Source organism: Mesoplodon densirostris, chromosome 10 (genome assembly GCF_025265405.1).
Source record: "Mesoplodon densirostris isolate mMesDen1 chromosome 10, mMesDen1 primary haplotype, whole genome shotgun sequence".
Classification (NCBI taxonomy): domain Eukaryota; kingdom Metazoa; phylum Chordata; class Mammalia; order Artiodactyla; family Ziphiidae; genus Mesoplodon; species Mesoplodon densirostris.
Genome location: NC_082670.1, coordinates 29,149,978 through 29,169,432, shown reverse-complemented (window position 1 = coordinate 29,169,432; position 19,455 = coordinate 29,149,978). Strand labels below are relative to the sequence as shown.

The window sequence follows — 19,455 nt, the reverse complement described above, 5'->3', positions numbered from 1 at the left end:
GGAATGTCATTTATTTTTAAATGCTTATTTCAATATTAACTTTTTCAAACTTTTCCCTGGTCTCTGGAACCTGAGCTTTTCTGTTAAACTTAGTACCTGTCCTCAAGTGGGGCAAAGACATTTTCTTTGACGACTTCAATGCTACAGAACATATATAAGGGTCAAAGTTTCTAATATAACAGCCAGAGCAAGGTCCAAGTATTTATCACAAGGTGTCTTTGCTAAAATCTGTTCACTTGCAAAAATGATTTGGAAGAGATCTGCTTGCATTCTCTCTTTCAACTTGTTTTTTGCCCACATAGCAGCTGTATCGGTAAGTAGGTTCTGCTCTTCATGGTATTTAGAAATATTCATTGTAGTATATGTTATCCATTTACTGTATCTTTATTTCTTTTCAGATTAAGCATCTTTCTAAGGGAAATGGTAAGAACTAATTGAAATGTATAGAGTGTTTTCTGAACTTTCTCTCATTTTTCAGCAAGACTGGTAACAATTTTTTCCCCCACTTTTAACAGTACATGATGGAGAGTTTGATGAACAGAAGGATATTTCAGAAATCAATTTAGGTGGGTGTAATTTCTGCCATCATTAATGCCTTTAAGTAATTTAAAATCCTGTGATAGAATTGCTGAAAATCTCTTAACCTTCATAGTATGGTATTGGGTAACTTTAGGAGAGAACTGTTCATTCGTGCCTCATTAGAATTTGCAGAGTTTCTGAAAATAGAAATGTGGGAAGAGAATAATGGTTAGACCAAATTTTCTAGAACTAGTGAGTGCTCAGTGGATCTAGAAATATATAACAAGATTTTTGTTGGTAAAAAATTTATTCTTCCAGTTTTCATTTTGAAAAAAGAAGGGAAAATGGATGATTATTTTGCTTGCTAAAGAAAAATGTAAGGAATATGCCTTTGGTTATATTTAGTGGGGAAAAAACCCCAGTCCCTTTAGTGGCCCGTCATATTCACTAACAACTCTTTGCTTTGGACTTGGAGAAGAGTGTAAAGTGTCTCTGTTTCGACATCTTGTCCACAAAAACATTCCTTGAAGAAATCCATTGGTCTCATCCATTACTGAGAGGAGAGAGATGCCAAGTAATCGTCTCTCTTTTCTTTCTCGTCCTGTCTCTAAAATGAGGGAGAAGCCGTGATATTCTGGGTATTTTTGGTTAGAATTGGTGGGAAACAGAGGTTCCATATTCATGATCATAAGTACCTTATAGTTTACAAAAGCTTTCATATCCAATTGCATATTTATTTGTCAAATTCTGTAATGGGGGGCTTCCCTGGTGGCGCAGTGGTTGAGAGTCCACCTGACGATGCAGGCGACACGGGTTTGTGCCCTAGTCCGGGAGGATCCCACGTGCCGCAGAGCTGCTGGGCCCGTGAGCCATGGCTGCTGAGCCTGTGCATCCGGAGCCTGTGCTCCGCAGCGGGAGAGGCCACAGCAGTGAGAGGCCCGCGTACCAAAAAAAAAAAAAAAAAAAAAAAAAATTATGTAATGGGGTGAGTGCTATTTTCATTTTGCAGGAAGGAACAGGAGGCTCCTTTGGGTCAAGTTGACTCACCAAAGATCACAGATGGCAGTGATAGAGCTCACCTCCAGGTCTTTTGACTCATAGCTTAATAGCTCAGTCCTATATGAAGAATGTAAAACTAAAAAATCCCATACCTTAGGGGTAAATTCCTCTGGCTTTGTCCCATTTACAGAGAAGTCAGTCTAGGTGATATTTAGTTGGAAAACCTTGAGAATGATTGCAGGGGCAAAGTAGAAATCACTTAGGAAAGTAAATGGGTGAATGGGTCTCAAGACTTCAGAGCCAGGCATCAAGCGACCTCTCTTTAAAGTCAGGCAGTCAAGGTGTATGTAATTCAGAGGATCTGCTGTATCTTAAAGGTCCTGAGGCAGGAAAGCCTTGAGGTTTTAGAACAGTGCTTCTCAAACTTTAGCATCAGAATCCCCCAGAGGATTCAACACCAATGAGATTAGATTTATTTCCCACTTATTAAGGCTGCTCTAACCATCAAGGCTTTCCTGCCTCAGGATGTTTCTATTTGCTGTTACCTCTGCCTTCAATTCCCTTCCTTCACTCCCCACTCCACTAGATTTCTGCTTAAATGCCACCTCCTCAGGCAGGCCTTCCCTGACCACCATTTATGAATATCAACCCTCCTTCACCTCAGCACTCTTTTCCTTCTTACTCTGTTTTATGGGGGGTTTTTTTCAATTATGCTTTTCATCATCAGCCATACTTTACATTTATTTATTTATTTGTATCCCCTTCCTCTCCAATCAAGAATGTCATCTCCCTGAGTGCTTTGTTTTGTTCTCCACTATATCCCCAGCATCTATAACAAGGTGTAGGACACATTAGGCACTTAATAAGTATATGCTACATGAACAAATTGGGTAGTGAACAGGCTGGGGCTTGCTTTCAATGGATCTGTACTTCTTGGTGAAATTCTCCTACTGCACTCCCTCACTCCTCTGTGACCCCATCCATGCTGACCAGCCCTTGGAGCCAAGGTCCCAGTAGGCTTCTTCACATTGCTCTGGGAGAGCCCTACCCTCATCCAGGCCAGGGGTCAAGAAATGCATAATTTTGCCCAGGACCAGCCTAGGCAAGAGTATGGATGGACCAGCCCATAGTAGCCCTACTGAAAAGGCAATTCAAAACCTGGGTCCTGCTGCCTGTTAGGCAGTGGCATCACTGCTGTTTGCTGTTGTTTAATTATGCTGTTATATGACTAGGTTAGGGTCCTGAGGTTAAGCAAATCTAGGAAATATGTGCGTGAGGAAGGGAGTGATTCAGGGACAGCCTTAGTTGTCATTAACAAGCACAACCAGGAAGCCTCATCATAATAACACCTCCACAGTGTCATTACAGAGCCTGAACCCAGCTCCCGAATGAGCTGTAAGCTTTGCCAAATGAGATCCCTGTTTCCATGTGAAGTTATGGTGACTGTCCTCTAGTTTGATTTTCCAGCTGTAAATCAGGGGCTGTTCTCAGAATGAAGTATGATCTGATGATTCTGTCTGAAGTAGTCTGTGTTTTCAAGGGAAGGCTGCTTGTCAAATTTTAGGGCTGTAATAAGAAGTGACATTCTTTTAAATGACCTTAGTTATCCCACCAGGATCTTCCCTTTTAAGGATCTTACTTTCAGAAACACTCTGAGGCCAATGCCATCAGGGAGAAAGTGTATTCTGCTAAGGTCCTGACAGCAGATGTTTGGAGCCATGGTTTTGAATGGATCTACCCATATTTGCCAGGTCTTCTTTATTATCAGGGCAGCACCCTGAGCTTGGCTTTGGAGGGCACCATTGTTTTTTCATGGGGAAGAGCAAAATCAACCCATTCAGCTAGGGTGGGGAAGAAGGATAGTACAATAGCAGAAAGGACCCTGGACGGGAAGTCGGAAATTCTATAGCTCACTCAGCTGCTGACCACCTGGTACCTCATTTCCTGTCTCAGGAAGTCCCATTTTGACCCCCAACGTGTGAGAGTTTTGAAGTCAATGAAGTCAATGAACAAAAACATTCCTTCTAACTTGTCTCTTACTTTTAAGATTCTTGGACAAGATTTCTTTTCTTTTTTTATTGAAGTATAGTTGATTTACACCATAATATTAGTTTCAGTTGTACAACAGAGTGATTCAATATTTTCAAAGATATACTCCATTTACAGTTATTATAAAATATTGACTATATTCTCTGTGCTGTATAATATATCCTAGTAGTTTATTTATTTTATACATAGTAGCTTGTACCTCTTAATCTTTCTACCCCCATCTTGCCCTTCCCAACCCCCTTCCCTATTGCCACTGGTAACCACTAGTTTGTTCTCTATATCTATTTCTGTTTTGTTATATTCACTCGTTTGTTTTATTTTTTAGATTCCACATATAAGTGATAGCATAGAGTACTTGTCTTTCTCTGTCTGACTTATTTCACTAAGCATAATGCCCTCTAGGTTTCTTGTTCCAAAAATGACGATAGAGAATGTGACTATATCTGATATTTATTGGCTATTTACATTTGTTCAATTAGAAGAAATTTTTGCATTGTTTCAAAAGAGTTTCACCACATAAAGATTAACAACTAAAGACGTACAATAGAAAAGATTCATTTTATTTTGAGAGATCCCTTTTAGTAATTCTCATTCAAATATTTCTTTTTTTAAAATCCATGTCTAGCTGCAGGCTTGGACCTCTTTCAGGGGGACATTTTTCTACAGGTGAGTACCTGCTAGGAACACAGTAACATTCCCCCCAGGACTGGCTGTGTCATAGGATGGTGAGCTTCTGCTCTGTGTCCAGCCACTGAGATGAAAGAATCTCATCTATAATCTGTACCCACAAAGACTTCCACTGTGGTTGCTGGTAAACAAAAACTGATGAAAACATTAGCGAACAGTACAAAAGAGTCTATAATTATTAAATTGCTTGTCCATCCAATTTTCCTAATAAGTGAAGCATGAGAGAGAAGGAAATCCACCACCATATTGAAAGTGGCTATTTCAGTTTTGAGGAATTGTAGGTCACCTTTATTTGGTTCTTAAAAAATTTCTCTGGAATTTTCTAAAATGTCTATAATGAACTTCTATTGTTTTTACAATATAATCAGAAGACAAATTGACTAAACCGTTTGAATTGTGTGACAGATTGTGGTGTGAGAGTTTAGAGAAGGGGGAAGCCAAGGGGACCAGCTGTCCAGTCACCTTTGCCTTTGTTTCTGCAGAATTCCAGAAATGGCCTGAGAGACCCCAACACCAGGTGGAAGTTCCCCATCCCTTACATCCTGGCTGACAATCTGGGTAAGATTAATTGTTCTTCATTAGGAGTTTTGAGTTGAATTCTTCTCTCTCACCTCTCCTCCTGATCGTCAGCTTCAGACTTGGGGTAACTGCCAACGTATAAGAGGGTTTCTAAGCTCTGACAGTTCTTTACCTCATGGTATGAGAGGCATGACATTACATCTGAACCCATGCTGCTTGACCAGTCTGAGATACAGAGTATCAAATAATGATTTTTAAAATGCAGAACACACTAACATGTTAATCAGACCAGGAGCAACACAAAGAACAAAAATGAAATATAATTTGACATCATAGCAATGAAAAATGTGCACTTGCAATAGCAGTTTGTTTAGGTGAATCTAAATATGGTACCAGGATACTAGTTTCAACATGTTGATTTCTTCCCTTTCTGTTGCAAGACAAACATGTCACACTTTTGAGAAATAGAAAAGACTATATTTCATATGTTCATTGTCCTTGTTCCTCTGTATTAAAATTTTCTATTCTTTTCTCTCTCATAATATAAAGGACTGAAATCAGTTGCATTTTGTTCATTGTTGAAAATAGTAATTGGTGGAAATAAATAAATATTAGAAGCCACGCGTGGACACTGGCTGACTGACATCAAGCAGCTGACTGACAGCTCAGCAGCCACCATGATGCAATGCCTGTCTGGGAGGCCCGTCCTCTGTGGATGGGGAAGATTCAAGAGGAGAGGGGAAGCTAGGACAATGTTGCTCAGTTTTAATGAGCTGCTGCACTGCTCCCCTTCTCAGGAGACATAGATTATGTTTCAAGAATTTTCCATCACTCTTTATCAGTACTGCCTCCCATGCCTTTTCTGGAGAAAAGCTACATAGTAACAAGTGCTGTTGTTCTCAGTTATTTTATGGAAAATTGAGCTGAGTTGTTTTTCCCCAGTGTTTGACAGTGCACTTGGAAATTCAAGGAGCATCCCTATTTACTGGGATATGATTTAAGAAACATTAATTTTAAAATGGATTTTCTTCCCCATGATGATTTTTCTTCCTATTTGTCTCACCCGTGCCACCACCTTCCCATTAAGACATAAGCGTACTTACTGAATCTCTTCCGTGCCAGATTCAGCTACTCAAGGTGTGTCCCCTGGTCACACCTTGAGTAACAGGGTCTCCTTAGCTGCAAGGTAGGTGACAGATGAATAGACACAAAAACTGAAGACAGGTGGCCTGAAATAAGGTAGCAGCTGTGAGGATAGAGTGGTGACTCTCAAGTAGCATCACATGAGAATCACCTTCAAGTTAAAAAAGGAGTTCGGGTGCCTGGGCTCATACCATTGCGAAAAGCAAAACATTCTAATTAGAGTTTGACATTTGTATAAATTCCTTTATTAAAGTTAAATTTACATAGGGTGAAATACACAAACCAGGCTTTTGAGAAATGCATAGACTTATGCAACCCACACTTCCAATACTCTAGAAAGTTCCCCTGTGCTCTTTTCCAGCCAATCCCCACCTCCACTCCCCAAGAGACTACCATTCTAATTTTTTCCCCTATAGATTAGATTTACCTGATTTACAACTGATTTGCAGATAACTGGAATCTCATAGTATGTCCTCTTTTGTATCTGGCTTATTTTGCTTACCATGTTTAAATATTTCTGTATTGTGGTGGGCCAGTAGTTAATTCTTTTTCATTACTCATTAGTATTCCTTTGTCTGAATATATTGCAACTGTTTATCCATTTTTCTGTTGATGGATGTGGGGCTGTTTCAAGTTTGGAGTCTATTGTGAAGAAAGCTGCTGTGATCATTCTTGTACAAGTCTGCGTGGATATGTGTTTTTTATTTATCTTGGGTAAATAAATGTCTAGGAATAGCATTGCTTGATCCTATGGTAAATATATGTTTAACTTTATAGGATAATGCCAAACAATCTTTCAAATTGGCTGTGACATTTTTCATTCTCAGCAGCAATGTCTGTGTCCCATTTGGTCCACCTTATCACTAACATAGGTGGAGTTAATCTTTTTAATTGTTGCCATTCTAGTGGTTGTGAAATGGTATCTCACTGTGATTTTAAGTTGAGTTTCCCTAATGACTAATAATATTTAGCACATTTTCATGTGCTATTGACTCTTTACGTATCTTCTTTTATGAAGTGTCTGTCCAACTCTTTCATGATTTTTAAAATTATATTGTTGGTCTTTTCATTATTTGTAGAGCTTATATATTTTATGGATAAATTATGTCAGGTATATATGATGAATATTTTCTCCCAGTCTGTGACTTGCCTTCTTTTTAAAAAGCAGTGTATTGATTTTCTTAATCCTTTCAAAGAACCAACTTTTGACTTATTAATTTTCTCTTGCTTCTCTACTCTTTATTTTCTTGCTTTCTGCTCTTGTCTTTATGATTTCCTTTCTTCTACTTTTTTCAGGTTTAATTTGCCCTTCTTTTTTTACATTTAAGGTGGAAATTTGTATCATATTTTTAAGTCTTTGTTTTCCTCATAAAATACAATGCTATAATATGACATCTAAAGCCATAAATTTTATTTGAAGCATTGTTTTGACTACTTTCTTCATATTTTGATATGTTGTATCTTTATTCAAATTTAGTTTAGATATTTTCTAATTTCAGTTGTGATTTTTTAAAACCATGGGTCAATTAAAAGTGTGTTTAAAATTTTCCAAATATTTGGAATTTTTCTAGATATTCTATTATTGATTTCAAGTTTATTTTTTTGAGGTCAGAGAACCAGTTCCCTAAGATTTCAGTCTTTTGAAATTTACTGAGATATGTTTTGTGATCTACTTTATGATCTAGCTTGGTGATATTGCATGTGCACTTGAAAAGAACCTGTATTCTACAGTTTTAGGTCATATTAGCCTATCAGTGTCAAATAGGTCAAGGTGATTGTTGGTGTTGTTCAAATACTTATGTATGTATATTTATAAATATTTATATTAAGCTGTGCTCTCATGTACAAAGTTGTATCAATGGGAATCTTAACCAATGACATTTCCTTCTTTCAAGAATAAACCCTCCTTCAGTTTCTGCCCATTTTAGGCATTTTCCAGTGCCTAAGGTGTATCCTTTCAAAGAGTTTCCTTTCTTAATTTTTCCTAAATTTAATAATTGTTAACTGTGGGAGGGTTAGTCAGATTCAAATTCCTCCCCTATTATCAGAATGAAAAACTCTCTCAAAGCATTCTTTTTTAAAAGTTTTATTTATTTTTATTGAAGTACAGTTGATTTACAATGTTGTGTTAGTTTCAGTTGTACAGAAAAGTGATTTCATTTTATATTTTATGTAAAAAGAATCTTTTTCAGATTCTTTTCCCATATAGGTTATTACAAAATATTGAGTATAGTTCCCTGTGCTATACAGTAGGTCCTTGTTGTTTATTTTTATTTACAGTAGTGTGTATATGTTACTCCCAAATTCCTAATTTATTCCTTTGCCCCACTTTTCCCCTCTCAAAGGATTCTTAAACCAAATATAGTTAGCTTTCCTATGCTAATCTTCCAATATGTAGTCATTGGTATCTGAAATGAACTCTTCTCATATTATTTGATCCAGGTATAAAAAAGACTAGTGGTTTTCAAAACTAACATGATTGTTCAAGACAGATCCATGTAAAACCTACCATGTCAGGGCAGAGTAAAGAACTGGGAACTAGGAAACAATGAGGCAAAAGATAAGGTCCTTTCTCTCAAGGAGTTAACAGTGTCCTAAGGAGAGGAAACCACCTATGTAACACACAAAACATCAAGTGTGGTTTTCAGAGGACGTGCACTCAGGGTTGGCTTTATGGTGAAGAAGGAGACTTCAAGTGGGCTTTATTTCCGTTTTTTTCTTTTGAATGATGTCAGGACAGTTTTTACAAAATTATTACAGAGTTGTTTAATTCCCCTTTCACAACCTACGCAGATGTAGGGAAGGCAGAAGAGATGTGATTTTTAAATCAACCACTCTCAGTGTTTCCACTATTTGGCTTGAAGATAACAAAAGCAACACAATCTTATAGAAAGTGTGACTTTCATTATAATCAAACTTTTTTCCTTATATTTTTGTAACAACCAAGCTGTCTTAGGTACATATCTTCAAATTATAGATGTTTCTCAGTAAGAATAGGTAAAAGTCCATGAACATTGTCCAATAGTTTTAATGCATGCTCTTGCTGTTGCTGTGTGTGCTGTTTCCACAATTAATTTACTAATTATTCCAATGACTTTCTTTAATGACCTGAATATGATTTTATGACATCTGAGTGGTGGAGTCTCCAACTCAGTAGTTTATTAAATAAGAGCCAGAAAAATATGAGATAAGTATGTGGTGAACTGCCAAGAATTATAAACTCTTTGAAAGAATGCTGAAAATCAAATGTGCAAGAATATAATTTAATTTTATAGAACTTAGCTTAAGTTGTAACTTAGAGACCTACCTCCAACAAGTTGATGGGATTAAAAACTACACACACACACACACACACACACACACACAAGGTAAGAAACAATCTCCTTTCCTTTGGAGTATCTTTCTACCCCACCCATCCTTGTCTTATGCAATACCAAGGTATGTACACGTGCAGATTAGGGAAAAGGAATGATATTTGATCTTTGGTCATTGATCCACAAAGGTTACTAACAGGCATCTATAGGTCCATAAGGCTTCTGCTGCTTTGGTTCCAAACTTGGGTTACAGAAATCTTTTCTAAGGCTGCCTGAGGAGCTGCCTGTCTAGGCTTGCCATCTATTGGGGGTCCTACAGGGAAGCAGCATAAATATTACATGTACTTCTTATGCTTTCAGAAGCCATAAACCTCTGTAAGCTCTGCTCTCTTCCTCTAGCAAGAGGGGGTGACTTTTTAGATTGGGGGAAGGAATCCCTTTCTCAATGCTCTCCAAAACACTTTATCCAGAAGACAGAAATGGCTTGAATTACTTCTGTCTTGTGCTCTGCCATGCAGCTGTCCTGAGGGAAGGTACTCAGAACTTCTGCTTAAATGGGGGATAAGGAAAGGGAGAAAGTGGGGAAGCTATGATTTTGTTCAGCCACACATACGTAACTGTATTCTTATTTTGTAGATATATATACATTATGTATTTAACATATGCACTTAGTGTTTATATCCACAAATAATCTGTCAGTTTTAGTTTTCAAGGAATTTATTTACTATTAAAAAACTGTCATGGACCCCAGTGGATTTCATGTGGTGGCATGATTTTCTATATTTATAGGTTATATATATTATCCAAGAGCTAGCTAAGGCTCATTGATATTTTTATTGCTTTCTGCAGCACTGAATGCCAAAGGAGCTATTCTCTATGCCTTTGAAATGTTCCGCCTCAAGTCCTGTGTGGATTTCAAGCCCTATGAAGGAGAGAGCTCATACATCATCTTTCAGAAGTTTGATGGGTTAGTATGAAATTTTACAGAGTGTGAAAATCACACATCCTTTGATTATAAAAAGTGACACATCTCTTTCAAAGGCTAAAAGAATAAATTGAAAGAAACTAAAAGCAAAATCAAATCTTTCACTGTGAATTTTTTAAAGTGGCATCACATTTTTAATGAGCTCTGTAGAGAATGAATTGTTTGGATACCATGGGGAACCAGGGAGACTCATCTCAGTTCTTTTCCTGAGTTGAGGTTATGCTTTAAATTACAGTCCTTTTTTTTTAAGTCAGGTTTATTAAAGTATAAAATGCATCCTTTTGATGGCTCTGTTTTAAATTATAGTACTCTGATGGCTGGACCTCTTTGAAAAGTTCTAGATGTAGATTTGCTTTTCAGAGTTACTTATTTCTAAGAAGAAATAAATGGTATATCAAGAAAGAAGACCTTTGTCTTCAGCGGTGTTTATGTCAACCAGTCTGAGCTAGATGAAGTTGGGAAGCAAAGCCACCATCTGCCATGACTCTGTAGGTCTGTGTCTTCAAGACCCAGCTGGAGGTATCTCTTCACACTGCAGTTCCCAACATGGCCTCTAGGTGTTGCCTGGATTTCGTTATCTAGTTCCGAAGGTGGGGATTTTGTTAATCATGGATGGATAACAGACGTAAAGAAGGAAGTTAGCACGTTTTAGCTTCTCGAGAAGAGTCTTAGACCTCAAAAGGTGTAAGCTTGGCAAGTAGGGGTGGTGGAGTAATAACAAGTGAATAGTTCTAGTATGCTATGGTGACCGCAGAAGCAGGACCTCTAACATAGTGTGAAGTGAAGCATCAGGCAGAGCCAAGCTGAGTGTCAGAGAGATGAAGAAAGGAGAAGGATGTAGAGGCAGAGGAGAGGGAAGGACAAATGGGAGGTGGAAAGAGAGGGAAAACCCGAACTTGAGGGACTCATTGACTGTGGTCGGGAGATGTCTCTATTACATTTAAGTTAGGGGAGGGGAAAGGGGAGGAAGAGGGTCCAGGAAAGGGGCTGGCCCAAAGTGCCCCAAACCCTTCAGGATCCTGGTCCTCTGAAGCTGGAGGTTAACTGGGCTCTTTCAGAAGGACAAGGTCAAATATTTACAGAGTGGTAGAGTTATGGTATTTTGCAACTTACACCTTTCTTTTGGGGAGGGATGTTAAAAAAAGATAAATAATAGATGCTTCCTCTGGATTGTGGATATTTTGCAGAGTAAGCTCTGAATTGGTAATAAAATGCTACCGTCAGGCAATGTGATAATGGTGATGTTTGAGCAACTCAGTACATTAACTAAAGATCATTGAATTGTACACTTAAGATTGGTGAATTTTATGGTATGTAAAGTATACCTTAATAAAGTTGTTAGAAAATAACTAAGGTTTATCTCTGAGTAGAAATCAAGCCTATTAGCCTTTGAACTTTTATGATGTTAGCAATCTTGGGAAAACAGTGGCAGGTAATTTAATGTGATGGTCACCAAAGAACTCACAATTCACTGGTAGCATTTAAACTATTGTCAGATCTCTTATTCTGTTGAGCATTGGTTAAGGTATAGATCCTTGTTGAGGTGGAAAATCAGATTTACGAGAAAAGACAAAAATAATTGGGGAAAAGAGGGAAAGAGGCTACACACGAGGAATTTAGAGTATCTGCTAGCAGTTCCTGAGTCCACCATTTTCTGAGGGAATTTATGGGTCCTTCTTGCCTGGAGCTCTTCAGACATAAGTTAGGCCACCTGCTGTGTGTTGTCATAATGCTGCAGATTGGGTAATACCCCAAGAAATGAACTTGATTAACTTGCATTTTTAATGAGGTTCTTTTTTATGATCATAAAATATATGCCTGCTGATTATAGGAAATTTGAAAAGTCATGAAAATGTAAAGAAGAAGATGTAAATCAACCACAGCCACTGCTCAGAGACAGCTTTGTGGTATAAAAGCAATAGTGTTGTTCTTTGGAATGCCCCATGGGTTTATGAAGGTGAAGAAAAATGCCAATTTTTACTTCTTTTTACTTGATGCATTATTAGGATTGATTTGCCTCTGAGTATGTAGGCATACTTTTATAATGGCTTATCACTTTAAAAAATGGCCACTTTTATAATGGCCTATCGCTTTTAAAGCCTGCATAATATTCTCTCCAGGGAATGTTGCTTTTTTCACCAGTGCCCTATGTTGATGAGAATGCTATTAATAGTTTCTTTTGGAAATCAAACCTAAATTTCTGCAAACCTAACCTAATTTGTGTTTTGGAATCCTATGAATTACAGCTGTTTAAGAATTCTCTAGGGCTTCCCTGGTGGCGCAGTGGTTGAGAGTCCGCCTGCCGATGCAGGGGATGCGGGTTCGTGCCCCGGTCTGGGAAGATCCCACATGCCGCGGAGCGGCTAGGCCCGTGAGCCATGGCCGCTGAGCCTGCACGTCCGGAGCCTGTGCTCCGCAATGGGAGAGGCCACAACAGTGAGAGGCCCGCATACCGCAAAAAAAAAAAAAAAAAAAAGAATTCTCTAGAAGAAAATTTCTTTCTTCTCTTTAAAGGTGCTGGTCTGAGGTTGGCGACCAACACGTAGGACAGAACCTTTCCATTGGCCAGGGATGCGACTATAAGGCCATCATTGAACATGAGATCCTGCATGCTCTGGGGTTCTACCATGAGCAGTCAAGGACGGACCGGGATGATTATGTGACCATCTGGTGGGATGAAATTCTTCCAGGTGTGTATGAACCCAAGGTACTATTATCTTTATCACTTGCTCAGCCCAACCCTGGGATGACCAAGCCAAACCTATGTATGAATGGGAGCTTCAATTTCTTCAGAAGGAACACAAAATATGACCTCTCCTGTAGGCTGTGCTCATCTGGTCACAACTGATCCCATGTAAGTGTCTCAGGGAAAGGTGAATGGTGGTTAACTAAATGTAGGGTTAACTGATAATCAAAAGCTCTTGCTTTGTTTCAATGTTTTTGTTGAAAATCTATCTAAAATTCTATTCTCCTGTCTCAGTGAGTAAAATGAATTAGGTCTCTGAGGATGGCAGGGTCCTTTTTCTGCATGTGAAATCTTGTGTAGCTCTAGAAAACTACATGAGGTCTAGTTGACTGTATGATAATCCTAAGACATGCTCCAGAATGTTTTTTTTTTTTGGTGCTTTACCAAATCAACAATAGGTGCTTAAAAACAAAACAACAACTACAGCAAAAAACATAACAAAACCAACTTTTATCTGAATTTGCACTCCCAATTGTGTTAATTCTAGCTAATAGTTTTTCTGATTAATCAAAATGTACAAGTCTTTTCTTTCTCCTTTCTAAGCACCTCTTTCCTTCTGCCCCCAGCTCATAAAGGATAACACAGTAAAGGATAACACAGTTTTATTTCACATATTATTATGCAGTTATTCTAACAATTCTGACGAAAACGTAATAACTCAGTTTCCCAATGGGTGGGGGAAAAATTCCATGCTGTGTTTCTGAAAACACCTAGTTTTTTAAAAAAGATTCTTTTGATTTTAAAGTCTTTATTGAATTTGTTACAATATTGACTCTCTCTTATCTTTTGGTTTTTTTTGGCCGTGAGGCATGTGGGGTCTTAGCTCCCTGACCAGGGATCAAACCTGCACCCCCTGCATTGGAAGGTGAAATCTTAATCACAGGACCACCAGGGAAGTCCCAACACCTCATTTTTGATTAGGAATTAGTTCAGGAAGTGGAAAAGCATTATTTTGGGCAGTGATAGCTTAATGAAACTTTAATGTATTGGAAGTGCCTTAACTATGACCACACATGGTTTTCATGAAGCAAATCATTGTCTTGTAATTATCTGTTTCATTTAGATCCCAATTTAACATATGAGTTCACAGATTGCAGTGCATCTCTAATAATTTTAGGGACTTGGAGGAACTGGCCATACTTTAACATTAAATATCTGTCTCCAAAAGACTTCTGCCAGAACTAGCTCATTTTGGAGTAAGCTGTAACCATGGATCTCACAGGAGGCGGGGGTACAGATGGCTAATCCCATCAAAATCACCTCTGGGGTTTCTAAATCTGTGTCCCTTCCGGCACCTCCTATTCTGATATTTCATGAATGTGGAGTAGTGGTGGGAGGAGGGGAAACTATGTGGTTTGTAAAAGCCTAATCTGTTACCAGGATTGGACCCACACATATACTCCCACTCATCCTACCATTCAACCACTGAGCTAGAGGCCAAGTAATATTCTTCTTTGTCCCCCGGTACAATCTAGAGAAGTTCTAGACAGTATTCACCCAAGTATGAAATAATAGATCAAAGACAGTACATTTGTCTCCCAGGGGTAATTGCCTTATATCTGGGTCTGTGTAGATGCGACAGGAGAATGAAGATCAAAGGACCGAGTCTCTGCTTGGGAGGCTCCGGGCACTATTAGACTTCGTCTGAATTTGCTAGAGGCCTGAATTTCTTACTTTCTCTTATATACTTAACTCTGCTGAAAATGACATGAGGAAGCAGAAAACATTAGCATTTTTAAGTCTTGAAGAACACAATGCTAGGTGCTTCTAAGATAGTTTTAGGCCATATGAGGTCTCCTTTCACTTTCATATGAGGTCTCCTGTACACTTACAAGGATAATTTGCAGACATGCTCAGCTTTGGGTTGAGCATGAATGACTCACCATCTTTGCTCATCTCCTGTCTGTGTTTTCATTAGGTGTAATTTCATATATCTAAACTGCTTGCAATCACTGGAGAACTCTTCTCAAATGAGACATCAAATCCAATTTAGATCATAAGCAAGGGCAGTATTATTGTTCAGGGTAATTTATGACTTTATTGCATCTCATCTTCAGTTGATGGCAATCTTATTATTTAATCTAGGAAGATACTCTATTGGCAATATAGTTCTCTCCCTAAATCCATCTCTGTTTCTAAAGTCAGAATTGTGTTTTCTGGATCTGTTTCCTTTTATTAAGCAAAACACTTCTGAGGTCTAGCAGGGGTCTACAAATTACAGTCTGTGGGCCATATCTGTTTGCTTTTGTAAATAAAGTTTTATTGGAACATAGCCATGCCCATTTGTTTACATACTGCCTATGGCTGGTTTTGTGCTATAACAGCAGAGTTGAGTAGTTGTGACAGAGACCATACATCTTGCAAAGCCAAAAGTATTTTCTATCTGACCGTTTACACAAAAGGTTTGCCCATGAGCTCTGGTTTACAAGATCACTTCCTCTTCAAGCTCTCGGCTGTGAGTTCCCTGAAGGACCATGCCTGTCCTAGTCACTGCCAGGGACTACCACTCACCTAACACACATCCCAGTAAATAGTAGGCATGACAAAAATGTGTTGAGTTAAATTTTAAAATGTATTAAAAACATTTATTTGGTAAAGCATTCTGATAAGTATCGTTGGATAATAAAGAATAAAACGATCTATTCTAACCTGATGATTTTATTGCAAGTTAAGGAAAACAGCCAGTGAATTGAAAGTACCTTGCTTAAGATACCACTGAGAGTTACCAGGAGATCCCAGATCCACGCCCAAGTCCTCACACTACCTTGATGCTTTTTATAATTTTGCCCCCTTAATGGCCATCCCTGGACCACATGCTCTGGAAGGAATGAGTTTCCTCCTTCCCTGTTGGGGTTATTTATTTCTTGCAGTTCTATCCCACCTTTGAAAATGCTTTGATCCCTCTTGGATTTAGTCCCCATAAAACCCCTGTGAGTTCGGAGGATGTAACATCAGTATCGTCGTTTTATAGTTAAAACAAGTTTTTTTTTTTGATGTTCAAAATTTTATTTAATAGTTCTATGGATATTGGAATATAAACTTGAGACTATACATTTATTAGAATACAGTGGAAATTTTTGTTAGCTCATTATGTTTATCTTAGGAGACTGATTTTTTTTTACATCTTTATTGGAGTATAATTGCTTTACAATGGTGTGTTAATTTCTGCTTTATAACAAAGTGAATCAGTTATACATATACTTATGTTCCCATATCTCTTCCCTCTTGCGTCTCCCTCCCTCCCACGCTCCCTATCCCACCCCTCTAGGTGGTCACAAAGCACTGAGCTGATCTCCCTGTGCTATGCAGCTGCTTGATCAAAGGGGTTCATGGGCTTTTCCAAAAGCATCTGCCAGGCTGTACCACACTTCTCCAATCCTGAGTGTACCTGAGTTGATGTCTTTGAAAGTTGGTCACATTTTCTTCTAATTATTAAAAACAGTTGGATGGGAAGCTAGAAAGGGAGAAAGAGATGATGAAGGTGGGAAGTTTTGACTGGGAGAGTTATGAGTATTCTCATTCAGTTTTTCTATCACTCCCTAAGAAGGGAATTAAAAACCTGTGAACTTCCCATTATTGCAGCTGAACCAGTAAATTCCTGATGGCTGCTGGATTAAAAGAGTATCTGGGTGGTTTCTCATTTCAGCATTTCACATTGCAGGGCATATTCTCTTACTTATGCTAATCTCATTTAAAATATTTTCATTTTCTATTTTGAAAGGAAAATCAGTTTTCTTCCTATTTTGTTTTTCTCACCATGGGGCAATTTCTAGAACAGGAGAGTGTGAACCTTGATTGACAGGATGCCACTTTCTCTCCAGGTGCTAAACTTTCCTTCTGCCCTTAGATTTCTTTTTCCTAAATTGTTGGAGAGCTGGCCAGGTACAGCTCTTGGTGGATGAGGTACTTGGCTGTTAGCAAGATGCATCAGCCCTGAATATTTTCCTGAGTTCAAAAATTCCTTTTCCTACCATTAGGAATACCTGTCTCCACTTTGATATCTTCTCTTCTCTTTCTTAAATCCTCATACATACACACACACATTTATTTATTTATTTATATGTATAAAAATGAATCTTTGACTTAAATATACATTTAATAACATGCATTGCATATTTACATTACATTTGCATTATAATATATGTATATATTATGCACATATTTAATAATATATATATATTTATTATTAATTATAACATGTATTTTTTTTCTCTTTGGGAGTATTTACCCATTTATTTAATTACTATGCCGGTTTCAAGCTACCACACAATTTTACTGAACAAGGAGTTAGGGAAAGATTCTCAGAATCAGTTCTCCTGACCTGGGGAAAGGTAGCCCCAGCTCATGACTCTTTCCCACTCAAACCAGCTTCCTCTTACTTTTTAAAAAATTTATTTATTTTTGGCCGTGTTGAGTCTTTGTTGCTGCACACAGGGTTTCTCTATTTAATATCCATTAAAATAATTGTATGTACTATTATATAATATATTAGTACATTACAATGTTATTAGTAAAAATTAATATATATTAATTTTATATGCATTGTGCAAATTATAAAATATGTTAAATATGTATATATATTTAAATCAAAGATGAATTATTCTGCCCCCCTCCCTTATTTTGGTCTCTGCTTGAGTATCTAGTCAAAGAGGATAGGATGGGGAAATGACATGACTGATCAGGACCTGTGGATTCCCTCCCTGACAGGTTATCAGCACAACTTTAACACCTATGATGACAACTTCATCACAGACCTCAACACACCCTATGATTATGAGTCTTTGATGCACTACGAGCCTTTCTCATTTAACAAGAATGCTAGTGTCCCCACCATCACAGCCAAGATCCCTGAGTTTAACTCCATCATTGGGCAGCGCCTGGATTTCAGTGCTATCGATTTGGAGAGGCTGAACCGAATGTACAACTGCAGTGAGTACCTCTGGGTCTGAAGACTGGGTAAACACCCTGACCTTACGGGTTTCCTGTACATTTTCCTTTGTGTTAATTTGTTAATTTTGTTAATTTGTCCATTTCATTAAGGACATTAGTTTCCCTATCCTTAGAAAAAATTGTAACACCTACCTCACAAGATGGTCATGAAAATCAATTATGTGTTTGTGTTCTGTAAAGTGAAAATATTGGGCCAATGTAAGGAGCTGGAATTGTCCAACTTCTTCAGCTTCCCTTTGAAGAGTGCCTCCTTATGTAAAGCCCAAGATAGTTATAGGCTTGAAAGTATTTTGTATCTTAAATTCTTTGTCCAGGTTAGTGGTTCCTGGAGTCCTCTAATGCTCAGAGCTGGGATGTTTTCTAAAATGGCCCCACTGGTCTTCAAAGACACATTCTTTAATCCTGTTCAATATGTATGTAGAGAAGATCTACTAAGAACAAAGCCTAGCATAATAGGTACCTCATTCTTGATCTAAAGGAGTCGACGGTTGGCATTTACAGAAAAGCATGATGGTAAGCCTTTTTATAGTTTGACTCTGTGAAGTGTGTAGGGCTGCATCTGTGTTGGCAGGTTCTGCTCTCTAATGCATGACGGTAGGACTTACAATTGAGAAAAATCAAGATAACGAAAGGCTCATAATCTTGCTAAAACAATGACATCTTAGTAGACTAAGTCATTAGGTATTTGACATGAGAGGCCTTAAATTTTTAACCAGGTGACAAAAATATCATTTGCAGCCACAACTCACACCTTTTTGGACCACTGTGATTTTGAGAAGGCAAACATCTGTGGGATGATTCAGAGTACCAGAGATGATGCTGACTGGGTCCATGAGGATAGCATTCCACCTGGACAAGCAGATCACACCTTGGAGGGAAAATGCACAGGTCAGTGAAGGCAGCAGGGAAGTACATTAAGGAGGTTCTCCAGGTTCAAAGGGAAATGGCAGCCGGCATGTTTGGCCTCAGCTGGAATGCTAGTTATAAAACCTGGAACTCTGAATGAGGACAAAAACCATTTCTCATATATTTATTTCATTTTATTATTATTATTATTATTATTTTTTTTTTGGTACGCGGGCCTCTCACTGTTGTGGCCTCTCCCGTTGCGGAGCACAGACTCCAGACGCACAGGCTTAGCGGCCATGGCTCACGGGCCCAGCCGCTCCGCGGCATGTGGGATCTTCCCGGACCGGGGCACGAACCCGTGTCCCCTGCATCGACAGGTGGACTCTCAACCCCTGCGCCACCAGGGAAGCCCAACATATCTTTATTATTAACGCAATAAAAAGCATCCACATTCTGGGCATGCAAAAGAAAGTTTCATTTAAGCGATGACAAATCTGATACAGACATAATGGTTGATATGACTTTGTACTTGTTGGTTATCTAGTTTATAAAGAGTGTGTGTAACACAGGAAACTGTACTCAATATTTTGTAATAACCTATAAGGGAAAAGAGTCTGAAAAGGAATATCTATATCTATCTATCTATCTATCTATCTATCTATCTATCTATCTATCTACCTGTCTGAATCTCTGTG

At 38.3% G+C, this 19,455-nt stretch overlaps 1 protein-coding gene across 1 annotated transcript in view; it reads left to right on the top strand.

Moving 5' to 3' along the window:
* Positions 1-244: 244 nt before the first annotated feature.
* Positions 245-19,455, top strand: part of MEP1A (meprin A subunit alpha) — a 38,018-nt gene continuing 18,807 nt past the window's right edge. Inside the window, exons 1-9 of the mRNA XM_060111422.1 lie at positions 245-313; positions 399-423; positions 516-566; positions 4,193-4,233; positions 4,737-4,812; positions 10,080-10,197; positions 12,730-12,905; positions 17,669-17,890; positions 18,650-18,799. Coding sequence (XP_059967405.1) covers positions 245-313; positions 399-423; positions 516-566; positions 4,193-4,233; positions 4,737-4,812; positions 10,080-10,197; positions 12,730-12,905; positions 17,669-17,890; positions 18,650-18,799 — 928 coding nt within the window. The remainder of the gene's footprint in view (positions 314-398; positions 424-515; positions 567-4,192; positions 4,234-4,736; positions 4,813-10,079; positions 10,198-12,729; positions 12,906-17,668; positions 17,891-18,649; positions 18,800-19,455) is intronic.